The sequence below is a fragment of the Salminus brasiliensis genome, chromosome 20, assembly GCF_030463535.1.
Source record: "Salminus brasiliensis chromosome 20, fSalBra1.hap2, whole genome shotgun sequence".
Taxonomy (NCBI): Eukaryota; Metazoa; Chordata; class Actinopteri; order Characiformes; family Bryconidae; genus Salminus; species Salminus brasiliensis.
In genome coordinates this window covers 12,074,624-12,100,576 of record NC_132897.1, presented here as the reverse complement: position 1 = coordinate 12,100,576, position 25,953 = coordinate 12,074,624, and the positions used below count along the sequence as shown (strand labels likewise).

Here is a 25,953-nt window from a genome sequence, read left to right as displayed (position 1 = left end):
TAGAAAAGGCCAAGATATAAGCTCCAATCACTTCAGGAGGTGGTCTGACACAAATTTGAACCCCGTTACAGCAGCGTTAACACATCCATCTCGTAAACGTCTCCTAGTACAACCCAAACACCTGTAATAATTGCCAAGCAAACAAGCAAATTTGCACATCCCCAGCCACACAGTGATCAGATTTCAGTTTGAGTAATTGGAGGCCGCTAAAATCTTATCAGGATACAATCCACATGCTAGTCGTATGAAGCTACCAGGTGGAAACAAGGTTTAAGGGTGTTCTTTTTATGGGCCCAGGTCTGCTTGCTGTTTTCGAGCCCAGGAGTAATCCACAGAACCAATCTTTACTCCTCCTGAAATGCATGGTCTGTGGTTCGCTTCAAGCTGACTTGGTCACAGTCCACTACGCTTGTGGAACCTATCTGCTCCTGGCGCCATGTGTGGGGTTGCATGAGTGGTTATTTTTTCATGTGACAGCTTCAACCTTTCGCCTGCATGGCTAAAAACCTTCTGCCACCAGAACAGCAGGTGTTCCAGCACGGTGAAATGGCAAGACTGCAGAAAAGCTCTGATCTACTGATCTCCCAAACAAGCCCAGAATCGGTCCTGGGTGTGGACTTGTATTTGGAAAATACAAACCTCCCACTTACAAATTCCTTAGATTTTAAAATAATGTTTCTAGACACAGTTTCATTAATATATGATTTAATCATTAGACACTACCTGTACGACGTCCGGGAAAAAAAAACAACCTATAAACAATTATATTTATATCTCTGTTTTTTAAATTCTTCATTTGCATTTCACTGCTTTGCAACAGTTCAAATATAGCCAGCAGTGCATTCATTTCTCATTTTATATAAAATTATAAAATCTTTATATGTACATAAAAACCTTTTTAAGATATAAAAAGAATGCAGTGCTAGTGCATTCTTCTGTTCACAGTTCTTTCTTTCCTGGTAGGCGGTTGAGGGTGTGCGTGGGTGTGTATGTGTGTGTGTGTTGGGGGTGGGAGTAAGGACGCATGCCAGCACTGCTAGCAAATACAAAAAAAAAAAAAAAAAGAAGAAGCAAAACAAAACATTTTTCCCAAAACTGTCCTTAAAAAGCTGGCAGAAGTTCAAGGCTGCAAGTCCTAACTGAGATCTGGCGAGATGGCACGCTGAAAAACATGAGCCTGAGAATTCAGGCCTTGATTCACAACCCGGCACAAAGTCTCTTAAAAGGCAGGCACTTGAGTGTATCTGTCCGTGTCACCGCTGTCTCGAAACAAGTCCACCCGCAGAGCGAGCTCCTTAAAGGGCGGCCGCAGGCTGGGGTCGTTGTCCCAACATTCCTGCATTATCTCGTACATCTGAGAGATTAAAAAATATGGAAATTAAATTAAAGGTGTTCCTTCATTTCACAAGCAATCTTTTTTTTATGATAGCGATGATTTGTTACAATATGCAACTCTGCAAGGACTTCCAGCGACACCTGTTGGACACATTCTGAACAACTTACCTCTGAGGGGCAGCCCACTGGCTCGGGTAAGCGGTTCCCTCGCTTCAAGAGCTCAATGAGATGATAGACTATAGTCTGACTCTGCTTGTCTCCTCCCATTATGCTCATGAAGACCTGAACAGAGAGGAATTGGGTTCAAGGTTTAAATGTGTTCATGGTATGATAACCCTGTCAACATGATTCCCTTTTCTCTGGAGATCACAATAACTCTGGTACTGGTATAGAATTATGTGAATTAGATTTAGTTTGATAACCCATACATTTTTTTTTAAATAACAAAGAAAATAAAACTGACCCCAAACGAAACTGAACACTGAAATCTCTCACATAGTCGAACACTACATAGCTGGTTGTTGTTGTCAATAAATAAGAGGAGCTTTTGTTGAAGTTGTCTAACAGACGGAAAAGGTGGTGGCATGTACATTGTGAAAGGCTGAATTTAGTCAATGAACGATCGACGCACGATTGGCCGTGTTGTTTACATTTTCGAGTGGTGTGTGTGGCCTCCATGCCCTGTCGTTCTGTTTGCAATTACACCACTTTAGCTACAAGCCCTATGTCGTGTCTGCGGCCACAGCACTACTGATTCATGAACTCACCCCATGATATATTGTGTCATTATAAGCCAAAACAAAAGCAGCAGAGTGAGTGAAGACATGCAAAGCTAAACTGCCAAAATGTTTTTAGAAAGGTAGGGGGGCATCCAATGCCAGAGATGTGGCAATATCATATAAGAACAACAAACTCCTGCACTGTGATAGGTTGAGTTGTTTTTGTTTGGTGCGGTTACTTTCAGGGAATTTCCCTCCAGTCAGATGCTGCTCAGATAATGAGAGCAAATATTTCTTGTTTAATAAACCATGACAAAATGTAAAAAGATGTGAAAAGATGAAAGAAATGCAGTAAAGAGTGAAACAGAGCTACATACGGTAGGGGGGCTGCAGAGCTTGTCACTGTGGGTGAAGAGTTCATATAGAACAACCCCGAAACTCCAGACGTCCGAAGCCACAGAGAATTTGCTCTCTGTGAGGGACTCGGGGGCATACCTGAAAAACCACACAGCCCATTTTAACAACCTGTCTGAACGCTACATGGCAGTGTGGCAAAAATAAAAGCAGGCTGAAATGACTGGCTGAATGTAAAGCTCAAACTATAAAATACACATTTATGTATATAAAAAAAAAGTCTTACCAGAAGATTGGACTTTCTCCAGGCTCCTTGACCTTGTAGTATTCTTTGCCCTGAGGCAACATCTTGGTTAAGCCAAAGTCACCGATTTTTACCCGAAACTCACTCTCCACCAAGATGTTCCGAGTAGCCAGATCTCGATGAATGTACCGTTTGTTTGCAAGATACTCCATACCCTACACAATTATCAACACAATTCATAAGTGCAACATTTTTGTTTACTGTGTCTTGTATTTTAGAAGAACTTTATTAATACTCAACAAATTTTCTTTAATACCTTGCATATTTGAGAGGCGTAATGGACAAGCTTTTTGTGGTCAATCCTGTCACGGTTCTTGTTAAGGTAATCTCGGAGGCTGCCATAAGGCAGATACTCCATTACCAGCCGCAGGTTTCGCCTCCCTGGAACAAAAGAACACTTGTAGTTACGTTCATGGAAGACTAACTAATGTAATAACTCTTCCTTACAGATAAATCACCCTGTAAGGTAATATACTATACTTCAATTTATGAGACGGAATCATCATTATTCTTTCATTATTATACCAGCAGCGTTGTGACGGAAAAAAAAAATCACAACAAATCATCTTCTTGTCCCACCTGCGCCATAGCACACGCCTTTGTACTTCACAATGTTCTCGTGCTGGAGCGACTTCAGGATCTCGATTTCTCGTTCAAAGTCCAGCATGTGCTCAGTGGTGCTGTGCTGCAGCTTCTTTACTGCCACCACCTCACCAGTGTTGTCCTGCAGGGGGTCATAGCGGCACATCTCCACACTGCCGAAGTTTCCCTATAGAACACAACCAGTCATTATTGGTTCATTAGCCAGGGCGAATGCCAGTCCACACAATATAGTACAACCATGAGTATAAATGGTGTCTTTTCATTCACGTTAGTCAGAGAATGGGATGCGGTTATTTCACTACTATTGAAAAAGCACTTCATTGACCTGTTCAGAAATTCAGACATGATTGCATTACCTTGCCCAGCAGCTGTAAGAAAATCAGATGCCTTTCCTCAAACTGCACTGGCTCCTGGTCCTCAAAGGCTCCTGTGGCAAATGCAAGACCTCCCGTTCTACTGGGAAGCAGGTCACTCTCCATCATCATCATCTCATAGTCTGTAGAGAAATATTAATCATTTTCCATATTTATGGCTTTGGAGACTAATGGAGACTGAGGAGTAAAGTTCAGACATCCCATTCTGTCTACTGTGCACAGTTGATCTTTTTAGCCAGTTCAGCAAAACTCAGTGGGGAAAGTACACGTATGTATATGCATGTGTGTGTATTTATGTATTTGAGATAAGCAGAGAAAACCACAGACCTGGGCAGGACAGACTGCTGAGGTCACGAATAACTGCTCTGAAGGATGACCTGAACGCTGGCTCATAGTCCATGCAACTGTTGATCAGGTTGGCCAGTTCGGTCCACTTGGGGACAGGCAGCTGATGGCGATTTTCATAGAACAAATGTTTCTGTAGGGAAGCAAAAGAGGAAGGTCAACAATATGTTGAGGTCATCTACAGTCTAAGATCAATCAAAGGTCTCTAAGATACATTTTTATACTACGGTCATTGTCACCTAAAAACACTGCATCTTCAAAAGAGCAAATTTACAGCTGAAGAAAAGAACTTTCATAACCTTCAATGGAAGTCAAAGTAAAAAAAAAAAAAATAAATAAAATAAAATAAAATAAAATAAAATATATATATATATATATATATATATATATATATATATATATATATATATATATATATAAAAAAATATAAATAATCACATCAAAGTGGAAAACAAAAATGTAGGTACCAGCTTTTTGCAGGACAGAAATTGTATCCTTTGCAATAACTGGACTGCACAAACTGAAGATTTCATCACGAGACACTGTCTCACCTTAGAGCTGTCCATTTTGGCAAGAGGCTTCTCTCCTCCGCTACAAATTTCCCAGAGTGTCGTACCAAAGCTCCACTTGTCCGTAGCAAGGCTGAGGTTCTTGGGGTCCACAATACATTCAGGAGGCACCCATGGGATTCGCTCCACCAAAACTGGAATAGTCATTTTCAGGTTTGAGGTAAGTTAGATTATGAATGAATTAACATCATCTGCTGTTTACAATGTGTATTATAAATTTACTTTTTTTTAAAAAGCCATGTTAGTTTCTGATCCTAAACAAATTTAAGAATTGTAATGGACAACCTCCCAATATGTCCAATATGCCCTCTACTGGACAGGTTTAAGCTACACTTTACTCTGGACAGACAGATTTGTAAAACTTGAAGGGATTGGTTCACCCCAGCACAGGGTGGTAAACTGCCTACACAACACATAATAAGGCTCACTCACTCTCTTTGGGCAGCACTGTGATGCTAATGCCTGGGTCACTGAGTTTGATGAAGGGAGGGTTGCCCGTTTTTCTATCCTCCTCACGGATCAGAAGAACATTTTTTGCACACACGTTCCCGTGGGCCAGGTTCTTCTCTTCCTGTGTGTGCAATGAGCAGAGGGAAGTGAATTCCAGCTTTGTCTTTTGCTTTAAGGGACATTTAAACCTTTTACAGCAGCATGCAAAACACTTACAAGAAAGAGCATGGCCCATGCAAGCTGCTTGGCCACTTCCAGTTTCCACAAGATATTGACAGAGTTCTTGTTTTTCTTCAAGTAGGTGTCCAGAGAGCCAAACTTCACATACTCCTGCACCATAATGTCTGCAATGGCACATTACACAAGTTAAGCATCCGTCACCACTGACCCAGAAAGAAAAGCGGCGACTAAAGTTGGCCAGAGGACGCACACTGCTAGAGGGGTAATGGAGAAGGTTGGGTAGAGGGCACAAGTTTAAAATGTCTGGCATAACAGGTTGGGAAGAAATGTGACACACACTTACTCTCCTCGCCACACACACAGATGCCGTAGGTGAGTGCCAGATGCTTGTGGGAGAGCTGGCTCATCATGCTGGCTGCCTCAAAGAAGGACTGTCCCAAAGAAAAACAGAAAGAAATATAAACAAACAGTAAAAACAGTAAAAAGACAGTGTTTGCTTGCAAAGTGCCTTAAAGATCAATGTTAATAACTCGCTGAAAAGCAGAGGGACTGAAACCAAGATAATGTCAAAAGTTCATATCGTTATTTTCTGTCAGTAATTCCTTCAGAGGTTTTAGCTGTGCCCACTTTAACTTGTTCAATTTGCCCTAGAGCAGCTGCTCATGTCTACAGTGGCCACAGTAAAACTTACAAAAGAAATACTGAGTTGCTTTTTAATGCTTCCTTATTTTCAATCACTTTACAGCACAAAAGAAGCATAACACTGCCCTTACTGTTGAATGCACGAAGAAAGTTTTACATTTAGACTGTGCAAAACCACACACATTTACACTGGAACAATGTTTCTTAACTCTGGTCCTGGAGGCACATTGCCCTGTAAGTTTTAGCGGTTTTCCTGTTTTAACTCACCCGCTGCAACTCTGAAAAAAACTGTTCATTAAATCAGGTGTGTTGGGAGAATGGTAAGCAATAAATGTGCATGGCACAAGGTTGCCTTCAGGACCAGGGTTGGGAAATGCTGCACTGGAAGTCAGATTACTATGGGCTTATTAAGAATCATCAGAGCCAACATAAAACATAATTAACTGTGAAGGTAACAAATAATTAAAAGGTTCGAACATCAATCTCTTGAACGTATTTCCAAAATGCTCCAGGCTTGTTTAGATGTTCCTTTACAAACGCCTGATGCTGCAGGAAAATTGATCATCTAAGACTCTTTCTTGAAGGTCCTATTTGTGCAGATGTCGCTGCACAGTAGAACAGTGCACCACCACTCCAGAGTTTTCATTTTTGCCAATTAAGCTCAGAGACAGCCCTTAAACACAAAGTTTAAAATGCTGGAAAAAGGTTTCTTCTTTTCGTTTCTTCTATCTTTATTTTGGAGATCAGTTCAACTCTTCACAGTAACTGAATTTTTACCAGGGGTGCCCGAATTTTTGCATGTCCTTGCATTTGTTTTCCTGATCTAGATACTAGATTATGATTAACAACATAGAAATGATGGCTTTGTTATATCATTGTATTTACACATGAAAACACTCTCATAAACCTCAATAATAACAGAGAAGAGGAAAGCCAGTGGCTTCTTGCTTCAGCTTTAAGGGGTAAACGAACTGGCAGCCTGCTGCATACCTCTGAGTAATTTCTGTGTGCTTTATCTAGGACTTTAATGATGACGTCAGTCTTGTGCATCTCTCCGTAGTCTCCCAGTTCTTTCCGAATCCCTCTAAAGATCTTTGTGAACGTTCCCTGGCCTTGATTCTCCCCCTGTAATAAAGATATTAGCTTACCGAACATGTACATGCTCAGATGACCATAAATGCTCTGCTATATCGGACACTGCCAGAAATGTAATTTTAAGAGATATAAAGTCTTGTTTAGCAGATTACCATAGTAATATCAAAATACTGTGCATCTGACTATCAAAGCATTTCTTTAACATGATGTGTTGAACACAACAAGCTGAGTACTCTCAAAGTAACCCTTAGAAAAACCACAAAAAAAAAAAAAAAAAAAACACAGTAGGACATGTGCCAAAACTCTCTGACACAGTGTGTTGATACACAATTATGCAGCAAATATCATCTCATATTTTACATTATAGAAAGAATGCTCACAAATTCCAGGTCTTCTTTCCTGATTTTGTGAAAAACCATCTGGCTGATGTTCTGTCTGTGTAGAGAGGGTGACACAGGAACCTCAGAGCCCTTATTACTCCGACAAACAAGTAGACTTGACTTTTCTGCAACAAAAACATTAAAGAAATTCCATATTAGCAATGTCTAATTACAATCTTGTGTACTGATTATTTGTGAGGACAGAAACTTTTTTTTTTTTTTTTAGAAAGAGATTTCTTTAGAAACGTTTCTTTTAAAACGTTTCTGCTGTCTGACTAACCTTTGGCCTTGGGAGGGCAGCACTTGCTGAACTGAAAGGCGATGCCATCTGACCTCACTGTCTCTTTTTGGTAGCATTTGAGCAGCTCCTGCATGCTTCTGAAGGCCCTCTTAGTCCCACTTAAGACATAATCCCCACTGTCTGATCTGCTGATTAAACAATGCTTGTATTCCACCTCATCATACATCTAAAAGAACAACACCAGATTACAAGAAAGTTAAACAGATGGACACATAATCAATTGGGGTATAAAAGAAAATAAACAAATTCATTAAATGAACTAGTTTACACTGTCAATGAAGCAGATTTAGCAGTAAAACCACTTTAGAAAAAGATCTGAGTTCCAAGCTAATTAAGGCCTCTAACTGATATTAACTTTAGGGTTTGCAGTCCTCATAAGCACACATCCACAAAACAGGCACTGAACTTTGGACTACACTGCAGTATTAAATAAAATAGGTCTTACGAAGTTCTTATGTTAGGAGGCCTGACAAATGCAAAGTCAGTTCTGAAATATGCCCGATATGAACAGCGAACATACCCCAACAGCGAATGTTAGGAAGAATTTGTTGTAGTCTTTGGGGCTATAGCGGAGCACGAAGAGACCTCGCTGGTTTCCAGTCTTGCGCAGTTTACTGATGGCAAACTCCATTCTACACATGCACACACAGAGAACGTCAGTTATTCCCTAAATGTGTTGTCAAGAATCCATGAATAATAAGAAGAAGAAGAAGAAGAAGAAAGAAGCCAATAAATAAATATCTGCAATAATACTACTAACTTAACCCTTTAAAGCGGAGTATCATATTTGATAAATATTTGAGCTTTTTTAAACCTCAACCTGCAAAATCAGTCTGATAATTAATGAATTACTTTATTAAGTACTGATCTTGAATAAGTATTACATAGTATATACATAACAATAACCTATTAGAAATTAAATAAACAATAATTCATTAAAAAAGATTTCTGTTTGAAATGAAATGAAATTTAAGAGACAACTCTAGAAAAGGGTATACCACTCTATATGAATTTTCTGGGAATTAATCTTGGGTCAGCTAGATAATTCAAACTCAAACAATACTCAGGGCTCCATAGTTCGAAATGAAGTCTTACGATATTGGCCCATGGCAGTAATTCTCAATGGCCTCTAGTAGTCGAGGTGGCGCAATGTCTTTGCAGAGGTAGTAATGGGCATCCACGGTAAGTCTGTAGTAACCATCGATCAGAGAAACAAAGGACAGAGCCTCGGCATGGGAGGAGAACTCCAGTTCCTGTTGCAAAATATACCACAGACAAGCAAGATGTTTAGTAAGTGTGTTTACTACAGGGCTCCATAAGTTTTATGAACTAGATCACCGCCTCCACCCCTTAATCAGCACTCTGGGTTATCTTCAATATAATCTCTTACTTAATTGATTAATTCTGGAAAGTATGAAAAGAAGGGTTGCGTAACAGGACAAAAACCTGGCGATAGGATGTGTATCACAATACAGGGGTTACCATTTGAAATATTGCGATATGTTGTAAGCTAAAAATATATATTGTATTTTTTTTTTTATATCTAATTTTAGGGACACAGTCATAGTTTTACAAACACCACCATATGCATAAAATCTGAATAAAATTTCCTGCTGGGGTGAGCTCATGTGCTAGACTTCCAAAGCCACATTTTCATGTTTTATATATTAAAAAGAACTATTTTTAAATGGTTATCCTCTAGGTGAAACCATAGATACTGTATCTAGTATTGACACCCCTTCCTACCACTTCACTCAGGGTAGAAAACTCAGAACATCAAAATCAGCACAACAAGACATGCTAAAAGGCACACAACATATCTGGTGAAATACAGTGATTCTGATTTTGGTCACTGTACAACCCATCTAACTCCCTGAGACACTTACTGTACTCTGTACAGAAACTGTTGAGAACTTTCCTCATAGGGTGCCACACAATGGGAAAGCCCCGGCAGAGACAGCAGGGGGGAATTACTCCACAGTAGCCTTACCGCTTATTTAAACCCAATAGTGTGAAACTAACTTAATTAATTAGAACTACTGCATGCCATGTAATCACATTATCACCTCTGAAGCATCCACAGTATCTCAACTGTAATGTCCAGGTCTGTATATTTGCCACTTTAAATTATCTTTAACTCACATAATAATGTGTTAAAAAACATACTCTCAAACTTGACCATTTATACAATTACCCAATCATTTAGGCTTCTTTGACTTATTACTCAGCCAGTGTTTTGTAAATGTTTTTTACTATTTAACGGCACCATTTTTGACTAAAGCAATCTTCTGATCTTCAATCTTTAAGCAAACTAAACCCGACTCAAACGACTCAAACATGCTTACCAGGGTTTTTCCATCTTGTTTATTGATGGAGACGACTCGGCTCTTGTTGGAACCTTCCTTGCTGGCTTGTCTGATACTGATATCAATGACGTGAGGAAAATCACAATACGTCTGCCGGTCCTGCACAAGAAATACAGCTAAATGAAGAGCAAATAGGTTGCTTTGTTCTTTGTTATCTAGGCTTTTAATAATGGCTAAACCCACAGTTTGCCCACATGTATTTAAGAAATACATTACTTAAGTCATTTTACTTATCCACCAGGTTAGATCATTCAGTAACAGGGGTGATAATCATGCCAATACACGATAAAACACAGCTGCCAACTCTTTCAGTTGAATGGGATTACTGAATTAATCCCTATGAGAACATAGGCTTGGCTGCGGTTACATTAAGTAATGCTAATACAGGCATTAAGGGTCCGATATGTTCCAATACAGAGCTAAACAAGGGTAAGCTCTATGGTAATACAGCAAATGAAGAAAGCCACCATTCATTCAGTCACTACAGGTCGTTTACGCAGAGGCTGATCACATTTTGGGTTGGCAACTTTGAAATGAAATTTTCACTGGTCTGTATTAATAATGTGATTGCTAATAGAATTTTTTTTTTTAATGGATGGTCAGTCATCTGACCTTAGCCCAAGTGAGTATGCTTTTCACTTTCTGAAGGCCAAACTGAAGGCAGCAAGTTCTACAAACAAGCGCCAACTGCAGTAAAGGCCTAGCAAAAAAAATCTCAAGGATGAAACTCATTTATGCCATTTTAATTACTTTTTAACCTGTGGGAATGGAGGCATGATGTAAAATTTCTGTAATTATGTAAATTCCCTTTAAATTAAAGCTAAAGTATATGGGTCTTCAATCATATCTTGATTACATCATGTCAACTGAGGTGGTGTACACAGGCAAAACTAAAACAACTGCGTCACTGTCCAAATACTAATAGACCTGACAGTATATGTGTGGCCCCTGCAGGGGTTCTGCTATGCCCACATTTGCTGAAGGTGGTTGTAAGTAATAATAATCGTGCACAAGCTCCCCATATGCCTTTAAGTGGAGGCAAAATAGAGCTGCTGCTGTCATAATTTTAAACAAGTGCCATTATGCAAGGTCAGCAACAAGCTAGCCTCAGTTCCCAGCTGACTTTTGCCTGAACACAGAAACACTGCACATCACTGCTGCTGTAAGAAAACCTCTAAAATCTCTGAAACAGGAACTGTAAAGATTTTAAGAATATTGTTTTCATCCTCATGTAACGTAACTAAACCTGTACCGGTCCATTTGTTATGAAATTCATAAAACTATAAGGAACTGTTATGTTCTTTTCCATCAAAATAAAATAGTTTCTGTTTTCTTATGACACTGATAAAATACAGTTTGAGGAAGAGAAAGTGTGTTTCGTACACCAACAGGCACTTTTGCAGGGTCAAACTCAGGCCCTGAAGCGAGATTAGTGCTTTCCAACTTCTAAAGCTCCGAATTCAACTCAAACTCACAGCAGTGCTTTGGCTCTGTAAGTGAAATCCTAGCGAATCAAAGGCAGTTGGACATTGCTCAGCAACTGCTGATGACCACGTCAATAGAGACCAACAGCAAGCTGACTCAACCTGCTCACCTCTAACTGGGCATCTTTGTGCCTATCGCGGCACCACTGGATGCCTTGCTCAGCAGAGACAATGATGGTGACCTGGCCAGCTGAGGGCTCTTTAACCTGGAAGTGCTCAGTGTAGAAACCAGAGTCCAGCGCCTCCAGGTTTATCAGGTATTTGAGCTTCAGGTCACGCGCTGTGGCCCGACACTGGCTGAACTGCTGCACCACCTTCCGGAAACGGTAGCGGATCCGCTTTCGAGTCACAAAGTGGTAGTCCTGGATCTGCTTTCGCATGTCCTTGGGAAGGAAGGACTTGTAGCTGCAGAGAGAAAAGTCAAGAAAAAAAAACAGAGAAGACTGAACGTGCAGCTTGCTTCTGCGATTAGAAGACATTTTGCACAACATATTTTCATCTTGCAAGCAGATGAAAGCAAAGAACCATGCTATAATCATTCTGAAACTTTAAGAAGTACGTAGATGCAAAATAGGAACTCCTGATAACAACCAAACAGGATATTAGCAACTGAAATTAGGTCAGTCACCACGGTATCATAGAGCAGGGGAGCGAAAGAGTTCAAGATCTAAGAACAAACGAGGTCATCACAAGGACTGTGTAAGCGCAGCGCAACAGCTGCACCCACTGAGTGCTGAATGCTTAAACAGGTTCTCAATAATTCATACCTCATGGCATTGTAAATATCTAGTGGCGAGCGCTGCTTCTCCTTGGCTATCCTCATCATATCCAAGACAGCCATGCCAAGGCACTCTTCTTGGGTCTCATGGCTGCTAGAGAGCGTCACCCAACCATTCACAAAGTCACTCCTCCACTGCAGGGGAAGTCAAAACAGGGAAGAACAGAGACTTAGAAGTGGCGCAAGCACTCAGAAAATATGTAAACGACCATTTGTAAACCTTCATGCGCATTTGTGCACTGGACTGAATGACTCTGCAAGGTTGACTATGCCTGGCAGGCTGTGTAATGAGGTGACGAGAGAGCAGCGGCCTCGTTGGAGTCGTAAAATGACCCTGCTGGCGACACAGGCGCACTAACCTTCCCTGCAGGGTCCTGGGATACTGTTACCTGGCAAGATCACGATCGGCAATTATATAATCAGAGGGAGGAACGTTCTGAATTTAGGGTTTTCACGCTTGATTTGCAGAAATAGAACAGAGGTCACACAAACCGTCTTTACACCAGATGCCTCGAGTCTCAAAACAACATGTAGTTTCCAGAAAACTGTACTTTGGAATTGGAATATTGTGGTATCCAATTGGTTTTAACACCTACAGTCACTTTATCTGAGCTTGCTGTCAGACTGTGTGATGGTAAAAGCTTAGCCTAACCTTACAATCAACTAGCTGTATGGTTGTACACTTGAGGTCTAAGCTACTTTCCTGGGAAACTGATGAGGAGTTACAGTTGCTTCCGGTCATATTTAGGAAGTAGGTTTTGGTGCAAGAGCAAAAAAACAACATTTTCCAGCAAATTGACAGGGTTTGCACATCTGCATACAGCTTTGCAGAAATAACCAAACGTTTCAAATGGCAAGACGACAGCATCTGGCTATGCGAGACTGGAATCACACAGTGGCTCATTCCCAGGTTCCACCTAATCCGAGCAGTTCAAACCGAGTTCATTCTCTGGCACAATGCAGCTTAATTCTAACCTTCTTTAACCCAGCGTGAACTCCACAGGACAGTCCCCCACGTTAAACTTCAAAATCACAGCTGCTCATAGAGCTTTTGTGAGCAGCCATGCTATGCAGCTCATTTTACTCAAAGTTACTGGCTCCCCTGATTACATCTAAACATCTTGAACAGGCACAGACGAGCACAGAAAGCCCACAGGACTGTGCGTAGGCTAGTTAGTGGGCCAGTTTCAGCGAGTGATGTAGCGAGCAGGCATGACAGCAGATGTCTACCCCACAGGAAACTCTGTAACAGCTGAAACAGTGTGTCAAAATGCATGTGCTCTAGGAGTTCTCTGTGATCTCTGATCTTTGGCCAAACATGCAAAACAGGTAGCTTGGGATAAAGCCTGAGATAAGATTGGACACTTATACTGGACTTTAAAATATGTGAATAAACATATTAATAAGAATAAATATTAATAATAAACAACAATACATTTCGGGCTTGTTTTCCAGCTCTGTCAGTCTGGAGGAATTTTGGCCCACTCTACAGTATAGCATGCTTTCAGTTCACTGAAGTTTTGTTGGCATTTGTTATGCACAGCCCTTTTAAGGTTCCACCACTGCTTTTTAACTGTTGTAAATTTCTTGAACATGTTAGCTAAGGGCTGTAGAGTCAAAGATGTAGCTTTTGGGGTTTTTGCAATTTCTCTGAGCATTGTACAAATCGGACCTTGGGGTGAATTTGCTGGGACGTCCACTCCTGGGAAGATTTTCAACTGAGGTTGTATTTACCTAATATTAAGACCTGCTAATGACCAGATAATTTTATATCATGTCCTGATAAGTGAAATCAAAGAATTTAAAGAAGGTGTACTTTGTTGTTCACATGACTGTATATATTCTATAAGCTTATATATAAATATCAAGTACTAATTTTTTAATTCATTAGTCAGTGTTTATGTATGCATTATGAAATCCCTATAAAGCTATGAAGTAAAGGGTTTCTAGATTCTGTTTAAAAAGCCAAGATAAAAGGTCAAATGACAATAAATCAAACAATGTTTTTGAGTTTATTTAATTGAGTGATTTACACACTGTTTCCAAAATGCACATGTTTAAAAACACTGTCTCTGAAAGGGTTCATTTCTAAGGTGAAAAACTCAACATCAACTTTCCTTCCTTAGGGTAAACAGCACATTCCAAAATACTGGCGGAGAACAAAGCAGCCGCCAAAGAAGACAACCCTCTCACTGGAGTCAGCCAGTGTGGGTTTCCGTTATTGGTGTTTTGTTTTGTAAATAAAGGCCATTAATGCAAGACGTCCAATACCTGGCGAGCATTATGATAACGAAGATCAATGCCTTAAACCCATTACATGTACAACAAGCAGTCAAAACTTTGAAAGAGGCTCTCAGGTACAGATCTCTACTAAAATAAGGACTAGAGTACCGACCAAAGTACTTCATGTACTAGTGCTAATTCTCAATGAATTGTCATTAAAAATTTTTTAATAATCTTACTTGTGAGCCAACAGCTAACATTTTTTTAAACATTTACGTCAGCACTCAATTAGCACTTCTTGTCTGCAGTCCATTGCAGCCAGCCAAATATACTCACTTCTGACACCCAACACTCATTTGTACTCATTTAAGCCACATCAACTCTCAATTTGTTTTCTATCAAAATAAAGATCTTGGTATCTGTATATTAACTGAACATTTTTAAACCAACCAACCCTAAAAAGAGGAGCTTTAATATTTGTTCTCTTATCCACTTATCCAAAGCAACAGAACTGTCCCCATCATGCATCAGCAACATCAGTCTGGGTAGATAGCAGGGACTATGACACTAGCACGTCTGTAAGCTTGCTGAGGATCAGCCTGTTTTTGGTAAGCCTGCCTCCTCAACTTTCCAAGCATGCTTCAAACAGCACTGATGAGTCTCTGAATCACCGCAGTTGGAAGAATGTCAAAGCAACTATACACAGCTTAAAGTTGGGGACTTCGAGTCTGAAAGCCAACAGTTACTGAGTTACAACACCATGTGGGAGACCAGGGTTCGATTCCCTGTCTGGGTGACTATGCTGCGCTACACCAATAAGAGTCCTCTGTATATACCTCTGTCATATGAATAACCTTGTATGTCGCTCTGGATAAGAGCGTCTGCTAAATGCCATAAAATGTAAATGTGATTTTACACCACAGGTCCTCCATTTAACATTTTTACTTAATTAGTATGTAGTTATTTTAGCTCTGTTTGTAACTGCTAGTTGATTTTTAATCAAATAAAATATATAGTCAAACATGTCATTCTTTTTTGCTGCTTGTTAAAAAAAAAAAGAAAAAGACATTTGCACAGATTGCATCATTTTCCATGCTTATTTCTGCACAATATGCATTTTACTCCAATCTTGGACAGAGAGTGCATTATTAATATCAATACATGTTGGACCATTTACTTCTGGTGGATCCTGTTGTTTTCAGTATTGGGACATTATAATTGTATTATTTTATTTAAATGCATTTTAGTTTTTTTCTCAGTGAAAAATGAGGATCTGAGTTGAAAAAAATGGAACAGTGTGTATTAAACTAATCAGTTACCTTAGCTACTAATGCATCTCAAAGAAAACATTTTAGGGATTTGCGTTAGTGGTTTTAAAAGCCTTGTTTCGCCTGTGAAAAAAAAGAATCCCCTTCACATTTAAGATCAGCCCATTATTTACTATGCTAATTACAGAACAGACCAGATATGAAATATGGAACAACAGACCTATATGTTGAACATAACTGCAAAGTGGCCCTACCTGGGCAAAAAGATAAGCCATAACATGGTCATCAAGGACAGGACTCTCAGATCCCTTTGTAACACCACATCGGTAAGCTCGAGAGGCTTCACAGCTATACCAGCCAGGAAAATAGTACCTGTGAACAACAGGGTGAAAGAGGCTGTATATAAAAGACATAACTGTGGCTCTTTCACATAAAGCGGTATATGTAATTGCCACCTGCAACATATAATTATCCCTTCAAATGTAATGTGATTAACATCAGTTTGCAAAAGAACAGTCAGTCAATAATTTAAGACAATATCTAAACATTGGACATTATGGCAAGATTTTATCATATTGTGATCAATTTTATTATCGTAACACAACATGCTTTTCTACAAATATTGAAAATACTGAAAGTACAAATACTATGATTATTATTATTTTTTTTTTTTACTATAATCGTCAACCCCTACTTCAGACCAAGGACAGCACTTTGACAAACATTGAAACTTAGTGTTGCGAAAAATAGTGAAAGCATTAACAAATATCTGTTTTATGTTAACAGAGATTTGCAGGCATTGTTACAGGGAAAAAAAGGATCAAACAATAACAGCGTAATCTTCCAAAGAGATTGTCAAGTGAAACACAAAAGGATAAAATGTGAAAATTAAATACCGAAATTTCCGAAATACCCTGATTTATTTACACAACAGGATGCAGGCCAGTTTGTTTTCTAAACAGATTAATCATGTATCTGCATAAGACAAAACAATTTACAGACATTTACAGACAGTGCTGATTCTGACAAAGTGTTATAATACCTAATTCTGAAGATCAAATTCTCTTTGGCCGATTCGTCCAACTGAAGGACGTGATTGGGTGATAACCAGATCTGGTCGCTCTCTCTGTAAAGGCTGAACAGGCTAAAGTAGACTGGCGACACCCCTGTCAAAGATGGAACAAGAGGAGAACACATTAATAAAACAGATCAAATTACATAACAGAATTTTGTCCAATACTGGTCACACTGCATCCACTCAAGCTTAAAAGGCTGAGGTGTTATTTCTATATTCATGTCCAACTCTTAACTCTTAGAAACTGGACTGACAGTTTCATCGTTTTCTAACTACACACCGAAGCCATCTTTGTAGAGAGTGCACATGAGACTGTTCCTTAGGACGGTTCATTCTTGGGTCTGTTTTTAACAATTTTAAGCTATTCAAATAGCCACATTTTTAGAGAAGCTGGAAGTTGGACGTTTTCAGGTATAGCATATTGCAGATCCTACAGTTTGGAATGTTAAGAAACAGTTGATCAGGAGAACCATGGAGGTCAGGATGAGATCTGGAAGACTCAGAAAACTCATAGAACTCATGTTGTGTTGTTGCCAGAGGCATTGGGTTGAGGAAGGAATAGATTCCACAAACTCCTGGAGGCAGTTACAACCATGTTTTAAAAGACTAAAGCTGAAACAAGTATGGGTTCTACAACAGGTTAAGGATTCAAAACATACCTCAAATCCACCATTTACTACCCGAATAGACAAAAACTGGAGCTTTTATAATGGTCCACACGGTCCTCACTAAACACCATAGCAAATTACTGAATAGACCTTAAACAAGCTGATGCATCAAAATACACCATTCCTAAAATAAAGGGCATTCTATTTAGAACAGTGGGATACAATTCCACTACAAGAACTGAAACACTTTTAGCTGGCTACAAAAAGTATCTGCAAGCTGTGATTTTTCTTACTACGTCCTGATTCTATAAGGTAACCAAACTTTTCACTTTTTAAATTATGAAAGACTGACTGTGCATAAGGGTTTGCTGAAAATACCATGTTTTATGTTTGACTAGCTACAGAGGCTTTGTTAGTAAACAACAAGAAAAGTTGTTGAAATTTGGTCAAGTGTAGATTAATTGATTAGACTGCAGATTCGCAGTAGTACTACTTCATAGTGACAGTCACTCAATTCTAACATATGAACAGTAGTTCTGTGTGTCAGTGATCGTCAGTCATCCATCTCCCACTTTGTGATGAACGACTGGCTGACGTGCCACATGTTTATGTTGATGGACAGTAAATAGAGGTAGACTGACAGGTTAATGCCACTGCCTTCAACCAACATTGGAGCCAGATGATGGATGGGTGCCAATGTCCTTTTTCTATTGTCAATAACTGATCCACTAATTGCAAGGCCACAAAATAGCTGGACAGTGCAGTCTTTTCAGGGTTGCGATTGGTTTACTTTGGCATGCTGCAATTCGATTGGTGACCATTCAGTCCAATTTCCTTACGCTGTACAAGCAGAGAAGCACTTTGAACGACATGAACAGCACGATTCCAAACTGCAATGCCTACTGGGACACTCTCCAAAAACCAGGCTAATCATGATGTGGAGAAAGACCATGATTATAAATAAAGCAGTTTTTCCTGCTCCTCTTAAATGAAATGAGCAATGAAACATTTACTGTGCTTCGTTACTTTCAACACTTTCAAATATTAATTCTGAATGTTTGCCACTAGACTGCCATCAGCCAATCAGCTGTTCTGTTATTTTTAGAAACGTATTGATCTCTGATCGTCCAATTCCTCTCGGCTTCAGCCTCCGCCAATGACTCACCACACTCCTTGGCTGCGTCGATGGCCAACTGTTCAGCCACATACTCCCCTGGTGGATAACAGAGGGGGGTGCATTCAGCCTCACTTTGGCTGCTGTGGTAGAGTTGAATCTTCAGAGCAGTGGTTGACGGCTTCGGGACACGCTCTTGCCGATGAACGTCACCATTCTGGTGTGCTGGGGGGCAAGCCGCTAACTCCATGTCTGTTACAGACACATAAGTGGCTGGGGGTCAAAAGGCAACATTCACCTGTAAAGAGAGAGAGAGGGAGAGAGAGAGGGACACAGTGGTAGCTATATTAACAGTTCTGTAGAAAACAGATCAAGGTGGCATAAAGTCTCATTTTACCACAATTCAGTTTTTTTTTTATTTACGACTAATATTTAAAAATACATTAAATATTACATAATAATGAAAAACAATAAAAACACATACATTTTTATACACTTGTTATTTTGGCCAAACAAATAGTTGTACATATGACTGCACCACTTCAAAACTGAAAAAGGTAAAAAGATCAATTATAAACACCATTAGTAAAAAAAGTTTTTTGTTATTTTCCTATTCTTGCAAATCACAGCAGAGTAGATGTTCAACCAGCTAAACAGATGTCCTGGTGTTAAGAGGAGATGAGAGGAGAGGAGACTATAGAGGAGCAAAACAAAGAACAACCGTTTTCATATATGAACTCCAGAAAATGTCTGGGGAATCAGTCCTGGGCATTATCCAGAGTTACCTTTTCACACATGTAGCATACAGCTGAATATTTTCCATGTCAGACGCGTTCTCACTACAGGAAATATTCTGTGTGGTTTAGGCAAGGGGTATGCAGGAAGCACGGCAGAACGCAAAAAGTACACTGTTGAAATACAAGTGTTTTCATTAAAGGTGTGAAACGAGGCTACCGACATAATGATATCATCAACACGCCCACTGTAAATTCACAGGCAATTTACCTTCTCCATTTACACTTGGGCTCTTTGTCCAATGTGTTGAAGTGCAGACTGCATTCGAACATAGTTGCAGGCAGTATGGATGATTTAAAACCTTAGAATTGTCTTTCCTTGATTAAGAAATGTATATTTTAATTAATGGATATAGTAAATCCACTGCAGATGTACACATACACCCTTCAAGGCCTTGGTGACATCAGCAACAAAGAGGCTGGCTCTGCATGTATCGGAAGAGACGTGTGTTAAGATCTTTAATTTCCTAGTATCGAGAGCATTGCTGGTGGCAGGGGGAGGTACAACCGGGTGGGTTAATTGACAGTATCAAACTGTGGAGGAGAAAAGGAAACCACCCGACCCAATGAACTATTTTTCTAAAAGCTCTGCGAGTGTAAAGAATGTTAAGACTTCTATTTACAAAAAAGGGTTATTAATTAGGCAGGTGTGAACACAGTCACTGCACTCAAATGCAGACCAAAGTAACTGCATCGAGACCCTTAAGAAGGGGTGGTCTTGGTCCGCTCTCAAGTGACCATGAGAACGTGATTTGAGAACCTGGATTCTACTCAACTATCAGGTGTACTCCGCAAGTTTGAGCTAAACGGCTCCCACAGCCAGTGTTAACCTGCCGTTGCTCCATGTTAAACTGCACAGAAATATGCTCTAGTCCAGAACACAGTAAATACAGGAAGAAGGTCCTTTCTTGTTCCCGCCCCAGACAGGTCTGACCAATAAGCAAAGAGAACCGTCTCAAGTGTTTTTCTGTGAGGCCTTTTGGTGCACTTGACTTTTTTTTTCTCTGTGTGGGGGGGAAAAAACCCAAGTGGGGGAAACTCTCCAAGTTCACAAATGTGTTAACTGATCAGGCCAGAGCAAACCAACTGTAGGTGTAAAAAACACTGTTAAAAGGTGCAGAGTAGCATTAGTCCAGGATGATGGATTTAAAAGAAATATTTCTTTAAAAAAATTAAATAAATAAATAAATAAAAATTATGTTATTTAGTGTTCATGAAAAGCCAGACTTGCACCAATTACCCTTTTTCAGATCAGTGTCCATATTCTTCTCGCCACAACATTACTCATTCTTTATCTGGGTTTCCCTTCAACTGTGACGACGCTCACCACAAAGAAGAGTGTGATAAGTTACCAGAAGCAGTGTACTCTGAAGTCAACCGCAAAATTTCCACTGATGCTTTGTTGGTTTAGTCTGATTCAATGTTTTGAAATGGCGCAATTAAACAGCTCTATTTGTCAATAATTCTTGAGATACATGCCATTAAAAGTTACAGAAAAAACGGCTGACTGAGCACCAAACCATCTGTGCACGTCCTTAGTTCTGCTTCAATTTCTTTTAGTGACGAGACACCTCCGTGGTGTAGTCACAAACTCCTGACACCGCCTGAAGGGCCTTGATACTAGCAGCTCCTAACAACGCTGCTGAAGACCAGCTGAAACATTCATTTGGCCTTTGGGAGCAAAGATAAAACAATCCACTCTCTCGAGAACGAATAGTATAAATAACAAAAAAGCCGCCACAGGTCATTGGCTCGTAATGTAATTACCAGGCAGAGCACGAGACGTTATTTAGAAGCGAGGAAAAAAAGGGAGGGCAGGAGGCTTGGAGAATGTGTCCTGGGTGAGTAAAATGCACAAGAGCATGACGTAAATAATAAACATCAAAGCTGCAAAACAAACGGAACAAAATATGCCATTACAGATTAGCAGTGATGAGGAGCTTTAGTAGCTTTAATCAGAGTTCAATTACAGGCTAACTGGGTCAGAGAGGGCCCAAACCCTTCCAAACTTTAAATGCACTCTGCAGACTGCAAACTGCCTCTCCAAACAAGCCAGACGTTACAGGCACTGTGCAAAGTGCTGAAGGAAAGATGGCTGCCCTCCGCCACTGTTGTCAAATTCAGCAAGCGTTTGTGAATAACTCACTTTGGGTCAATGAGATCTTTCTTACCACAGCAAACTCTTCTCGGTGGTTATAGACACTAACCACACCAACTCTGATCTCTCAGCCAACAAGGCCAGTAGTTGTTCAGATGTACCCAACACGTTTAGTGATCTGACTGTGAGGACACTTTCACTTATTTATACTTACTACTTTTTTACACTTCATTATTATTACTACTATTATTATTATTATTATTATTATTATTATATTGATCATTATTATGCCTAAAGCCTAAACACCCAACATCCAACTCTTTTTAGATAATTTTTTTCAGATTTGTTTTGGACACAACTGCTTTAAAAAGAAGTTCCTGACATCAGTCAGAAGTTTAGATTTAACTCATATTTAAAAACAATATTTGATAAAGTAACTGTACTCCTGAAGAGCAGATCATACAGGTGAGGCTGGACAACAACAGAAAAATGTTTTTGCATTTTATTAACTGTACCTAATCTGAAAGCCTACAGGAACAAATATCAGCTGAGAGGAAATTTGTTCAGATGGTCAAAAACAACCCAAGAACCACCAATGAACAGCAGTGTCACTGTCTGCAGTCAAACCAAGGATTTCTGAAAAGTTGGATTTTTGGTTTTTGCTAGTTGGTTCCAAGTAGCAAATTTTAACTGGAACCACTCAACGTCACTCAACAATAAACACTGTACCAACTGTTAAGCATGGCGGTGGTAGCATCATGGTCTGAGGCTGTTCCAAGGAAGTCTACCTCACAATCCTTCTTTAGCTAGACTGTTGAAACTTGGACAATGACCCCAAACGCACATCAGAGGTGCTTGTGGAATGGATAAAGCAGGCTAACGTTAAACTTTTAGATTGATCTTCCCGAAGTCCTGATCTCAACTCGGTCAAAAATATGTGGACTCTGATTGAAAGTTTAGTCTTTTGCAGAACACCAACAAATTTAACCGAACTCTACCAATTCTGCCAAGACGAGTGATCAAACATCCAACCTGAATTCTGAATGAAGCTTGTTGGTTGGCTACCAAAAGCATCTAGTCAAGGTGCCACTTGCCAAGGAGCAGTTAACCAAATATTTGGTGTGTATGTATATTATTGACCTGGTGTTATTTCCGAGGAAAATAAATAAACAAATAAATAATAACTTGCACACCACGCCCCCCCCCCTTTATAAAGAGAAGAACCTTTATCCTGACATAGAAAAGGAACAGTTCAAAGAAATCATTGACAGTCCAATATTACAATGACATGACAACTGTAGATGTACCAAAACATCAAGCCCTGACTTGAGGAGTGCAGTGTGTTCATGGTCAGCTAATCTCATACATCATTAAAAGGTGCAACCTAACTCTTGCATTTTACACCAATGCAATATAAGGCTGGCTTTGCAGTTCAATCGAATCAGACGTGACTGAGACGGAGACATGGATTAATGCACTGCTACAACATACAAACATGCAGCAAAGCAAATCACAAACAGATGAATGATTATTATTAAGAATTTCATTCTTAATATTAATATTATTTCACAAGTTTTATAAATATTTTTTCTAAGCAAAAACTAAAACCTAAGACAGCTCCATTGCTGCCACACGTCCAGGCCTAAGTTGAGCTGATCTGAACAGAAATACACTGACCAGCACACCAAGGTTGAGGTCATTTGATCATGTATGAGATTTCAATTCATTCAAGAACTACATGAGCTCCTTTTTCTTAAAGCCAAGCCACTCTTGTGAGCTCCAGCAGGGCTACGCCTCGTTTCCGCTAGGGGAGACTTTCAAAACAACAGACCTAAAATACTGCGTGTCTGCATTAGGGTGGCAGATATCTAGATTAACGAGCTAAACACTGTATTTTCCAACAGACAACCAGCTAACTGCTACACAGTGCAAGCCTCTACACAGACTGAACCGCAGAGAAGGTCCGAGGCCTTCATGTCATGTATAAAGTTCGCATGGACAACAAACGTTAGCTAGGTCCTGACAGCTAGCGGACAGAGAGCCTCGGAGAGCCAGATTTTCATAGCTAGCTACACATTTCTGAACTTGTAAGATACCTAAAGACCACTAGCTAATATATTTAGGCAGAAATTTCACATCATGGCAATTCTTTTTTTATTAATGCATCCAGCTCCAGTTTCATCTGCTATGATCCACAGCACAGTGTCTCTTTACGGTAGCTTCTTAAACACAGATATTTACATAGCTAGCTAGCTAAATAGGAAAAGAAGGATAGCTAGCTACATGCGATATGTCTTATCAAGCAGCCAGCAAGCTAAAAAAGGTCTGAGGTCAGCAGTAATATGAACGAGGTGGAAGCTGGCAAAGACAAAACAGTCAGAGTCAGACAGAGCTGCAAACTTACTTGGTCGTCTGCCGTCGCTAAGCTAGCCAGCCAGCTAGCAGGGCTAGCCAACTTGCTCGCTGTGCTGCCCAGCGCACCTCAACACCACGAACTTCCAGACTGAAATGTTGACTCGTAGTCCAACTGTGCTCGTACCTGCCACCTTCGTGACATCTGAGTTGCCGAGGAGAGACAGCCTGCTCAAACACTGTGTGGTGACTTAGCTGCTGGCTAGCTAGCTAGCTGGGTAGCCAGTCAGTTCTGGCGTTCACCTTTAGCTACGCTCCGCAAATCTGACAGTCAGTCCGAACTCGCCGATTAAACGGGTTACAGGCTGGATACTGCGTTAGATAAACGTGACAGCTCGGACTACAGTTGCCCCCTAACCTAACTGCGTGGTCGCCAAGTCGAGCACGCCGAGATGTCAGACGCTGGCCCGAAAACGAACTTTAATGCTGGCTAACCTCTGTCTCTCAAAGAACCGCTCGTCAAGCAAAGTAACAGCGAGCTGGCTTTAGCTCAACATGCTAATAGCTAGCTAACTCACTGATTCGCCAGCAGCGAGCGAGCGAGCGAGCGACAGACAGACAGTTCCCAACTCAGTCAACGCTCGCCCTCACAACACGATTTCAGGCGAGACCTTTTCTACTGCGGCGAGGAAGCTGCAGTTATTCATTTCCAGCAAGCACTGTTAATGTCCCCGTGGCCGTCTCGAGAGCTGCGCAGGTTACCGCGCCACTGCTAGCGCTTCAGTCCGACACACGATGGGGATCCGGCGGCCACACTTAGGGCTGTATGGGCGGACACATGAAGCAGACCTTTAGGCACGGTCCACACTACCACCTGTAGGCTATACAAAATATCTGCAGTGTGGGGAGAGTGGCCTGAACACATACTCCAATAATGACTCGAGAAATAAAAGTACCCTTAAAAACTGCGTAAACTGATCAAATATCACGGAAATAAATGACTGATTGCTGGATAACATGCCTACGACACAGAGCCCCTAAAGCATCAGGGTATTATATTTAATATAATTTAATATTTAGAGATGTGAAGCGTTCCCTAGATTTAATTAATTGCTCCATGTAAAAAAGTTTTAATAATAAATCATTCCCTCAGTTTAGATAAACAATAAAATAATAAAAGCTACAAAAAGCTAATAAAAGTTAAATAATTAGCTACAAACATGGGAACGACTTATTAAATTGAGGGAACAATGTACTAAATAATTTGCTAAAATTAAGAGAATGACTTATTAAATTGAGGGAACAATGTACTAAATAATTTGCTAAAATTAAGAGAATGACTTATTAAATTGAGGGAACAATGTACTAAATAATTTGCTAAAATTAAGAGAATGACTTATTACATTGAGGGGACAATGTATTAAATAATTAGCCAGAATTGAGGAAACGATTTATTACATTGAGGGGACGATATATTAAATTATTTGATAAAGTTGGGGTAACAATGTATTAAATGGAGGTAATGGTTTAGTAAATTTAAGGAACAATTGATTAAATTGAAGGAACAATTTATTAAATTGGGGGAATAATGTATTAAATAGAGGCAATGGTTTAGTCAATGTAGGGAACAAATGATTAAATTGAGGGAACAATTTATTAAATTTAAAGGAACAATGTTTTAAATGGAGGTTAATTAATGGTTTAGTACAGGTAATGGTTTAGTTAGGGAACAAATGATTAAACTGAGGGAACGATTTATTACATTAAGAGAACAAATTGTTAAATTGAGGGAACTATTTATTAAATTAATGGAAGTATTTATTAACTTGATGGAATGATTTAGGAAGGGAAACCTGTTTAACTCTAATCTCTTCTTTTTATGCAGTTTTAATCTAAAGTAAAGGTCAGATAGTAGCATGTCCAATATTTTCAGTAAGGTAATACTTTTAATGAAAGGAATTATTAACGAGTCTCAGCTGTTTTGGCGGTAGAACTGGGACGTACACAATGTTAGTGAGGTGGTTTTAACGGTGTGCTACAGGTAGTCCGGACCTCGCAGTCTGATTGGTTGAGAGGTCTCCTGTGTCAATTTCCGATAACGGCGCGCCGAAAGATGTAACCTAGCAACGACTAGAAGCCGTT

The 25,953-nt window shown here is 39.9% G+C and overlaps 1 protein-coding gene across 2 annotated transcripts; it reads right to left on the bottom strand.

Annotated features, from left to right (window-relative positions):
• Positions 1–717: 717 nt before the first annotated feature.
• Positions 718–24,621, bottom strand: jak2b (Janus kinase 2b). Of its 2 annotated transcripts, none has more exons than XM_072664334.1 (24): positions 23,864–24,621; positions 18,619–18,865; positions 16,813–16,936; positions 16,025–16,142; positions 12,269–12,414; positions 11,612–11,906; positions 9,997–10,116; positions 8,747–8,904; positions 8,172–8,283; positions 7,631–7,817; positions 7,351–7,475; positions 6,866–7,000; positions 5,577–5,664; positions 5,270–5,397; positions 5,036–5,174; positions 4,586–4,737; positions 4,017–4,167; positions 3,672–3,811; positions 3,292–3,481; positions 2,969–3,093; positions 2,695–2,867; positions 2,432–2,549; positions 1,504–1,617; positions 718–1,354 (listed from the first exon to the last, which is right to left on the bottom strand). In XM_072664334.1, exons 2-24 carry the CDS (start codon positions 18,815–18,817, stop codon positions 1,220–1,222), a joined length of 3,372 nt encoding a protein of 1,123 aa, XP_072520435.1. In that variant the 5' UTR covers positions 18,818–18,865; positions 23,864–24,621; the 3' UTR covers positions 718–1,219. The 2 variants fall into 2 exon arrangements, with proteins under 2 accessions (XP_072520435.1, XP_072520436.1); XM_072664335.1 differs by lacking the exon at positions 23,864–24,621 and adding an exon at positions 19,148–19,290.
• Positions 24,622–25,953: the final 1,332 nt, after the last annotated feature.

Coding starts and splice junctions, on each gene's coding strand:
- jak2b (XM_072664334.1), bottom strand. CDS start 18,817: ATGGAGTTAGCGGCTTGCCCCCCAGCACACCAGAATGGTGACGTTCAT. Junction 10,117..11,611: donor ACAAAGATGCCCAGTTAGAG/GTGAGCAGGTTG, acceptor TTTCTTGTGCAG/GACCGGCAGACGTATTGTGA. Junction 8,284..8,746: donor TACTGCCATGGGCCAATATC/GTAAGACTTCAT, acceptor GTGCATGTGTAG/AATGGAGTTTGCCATCAGTA.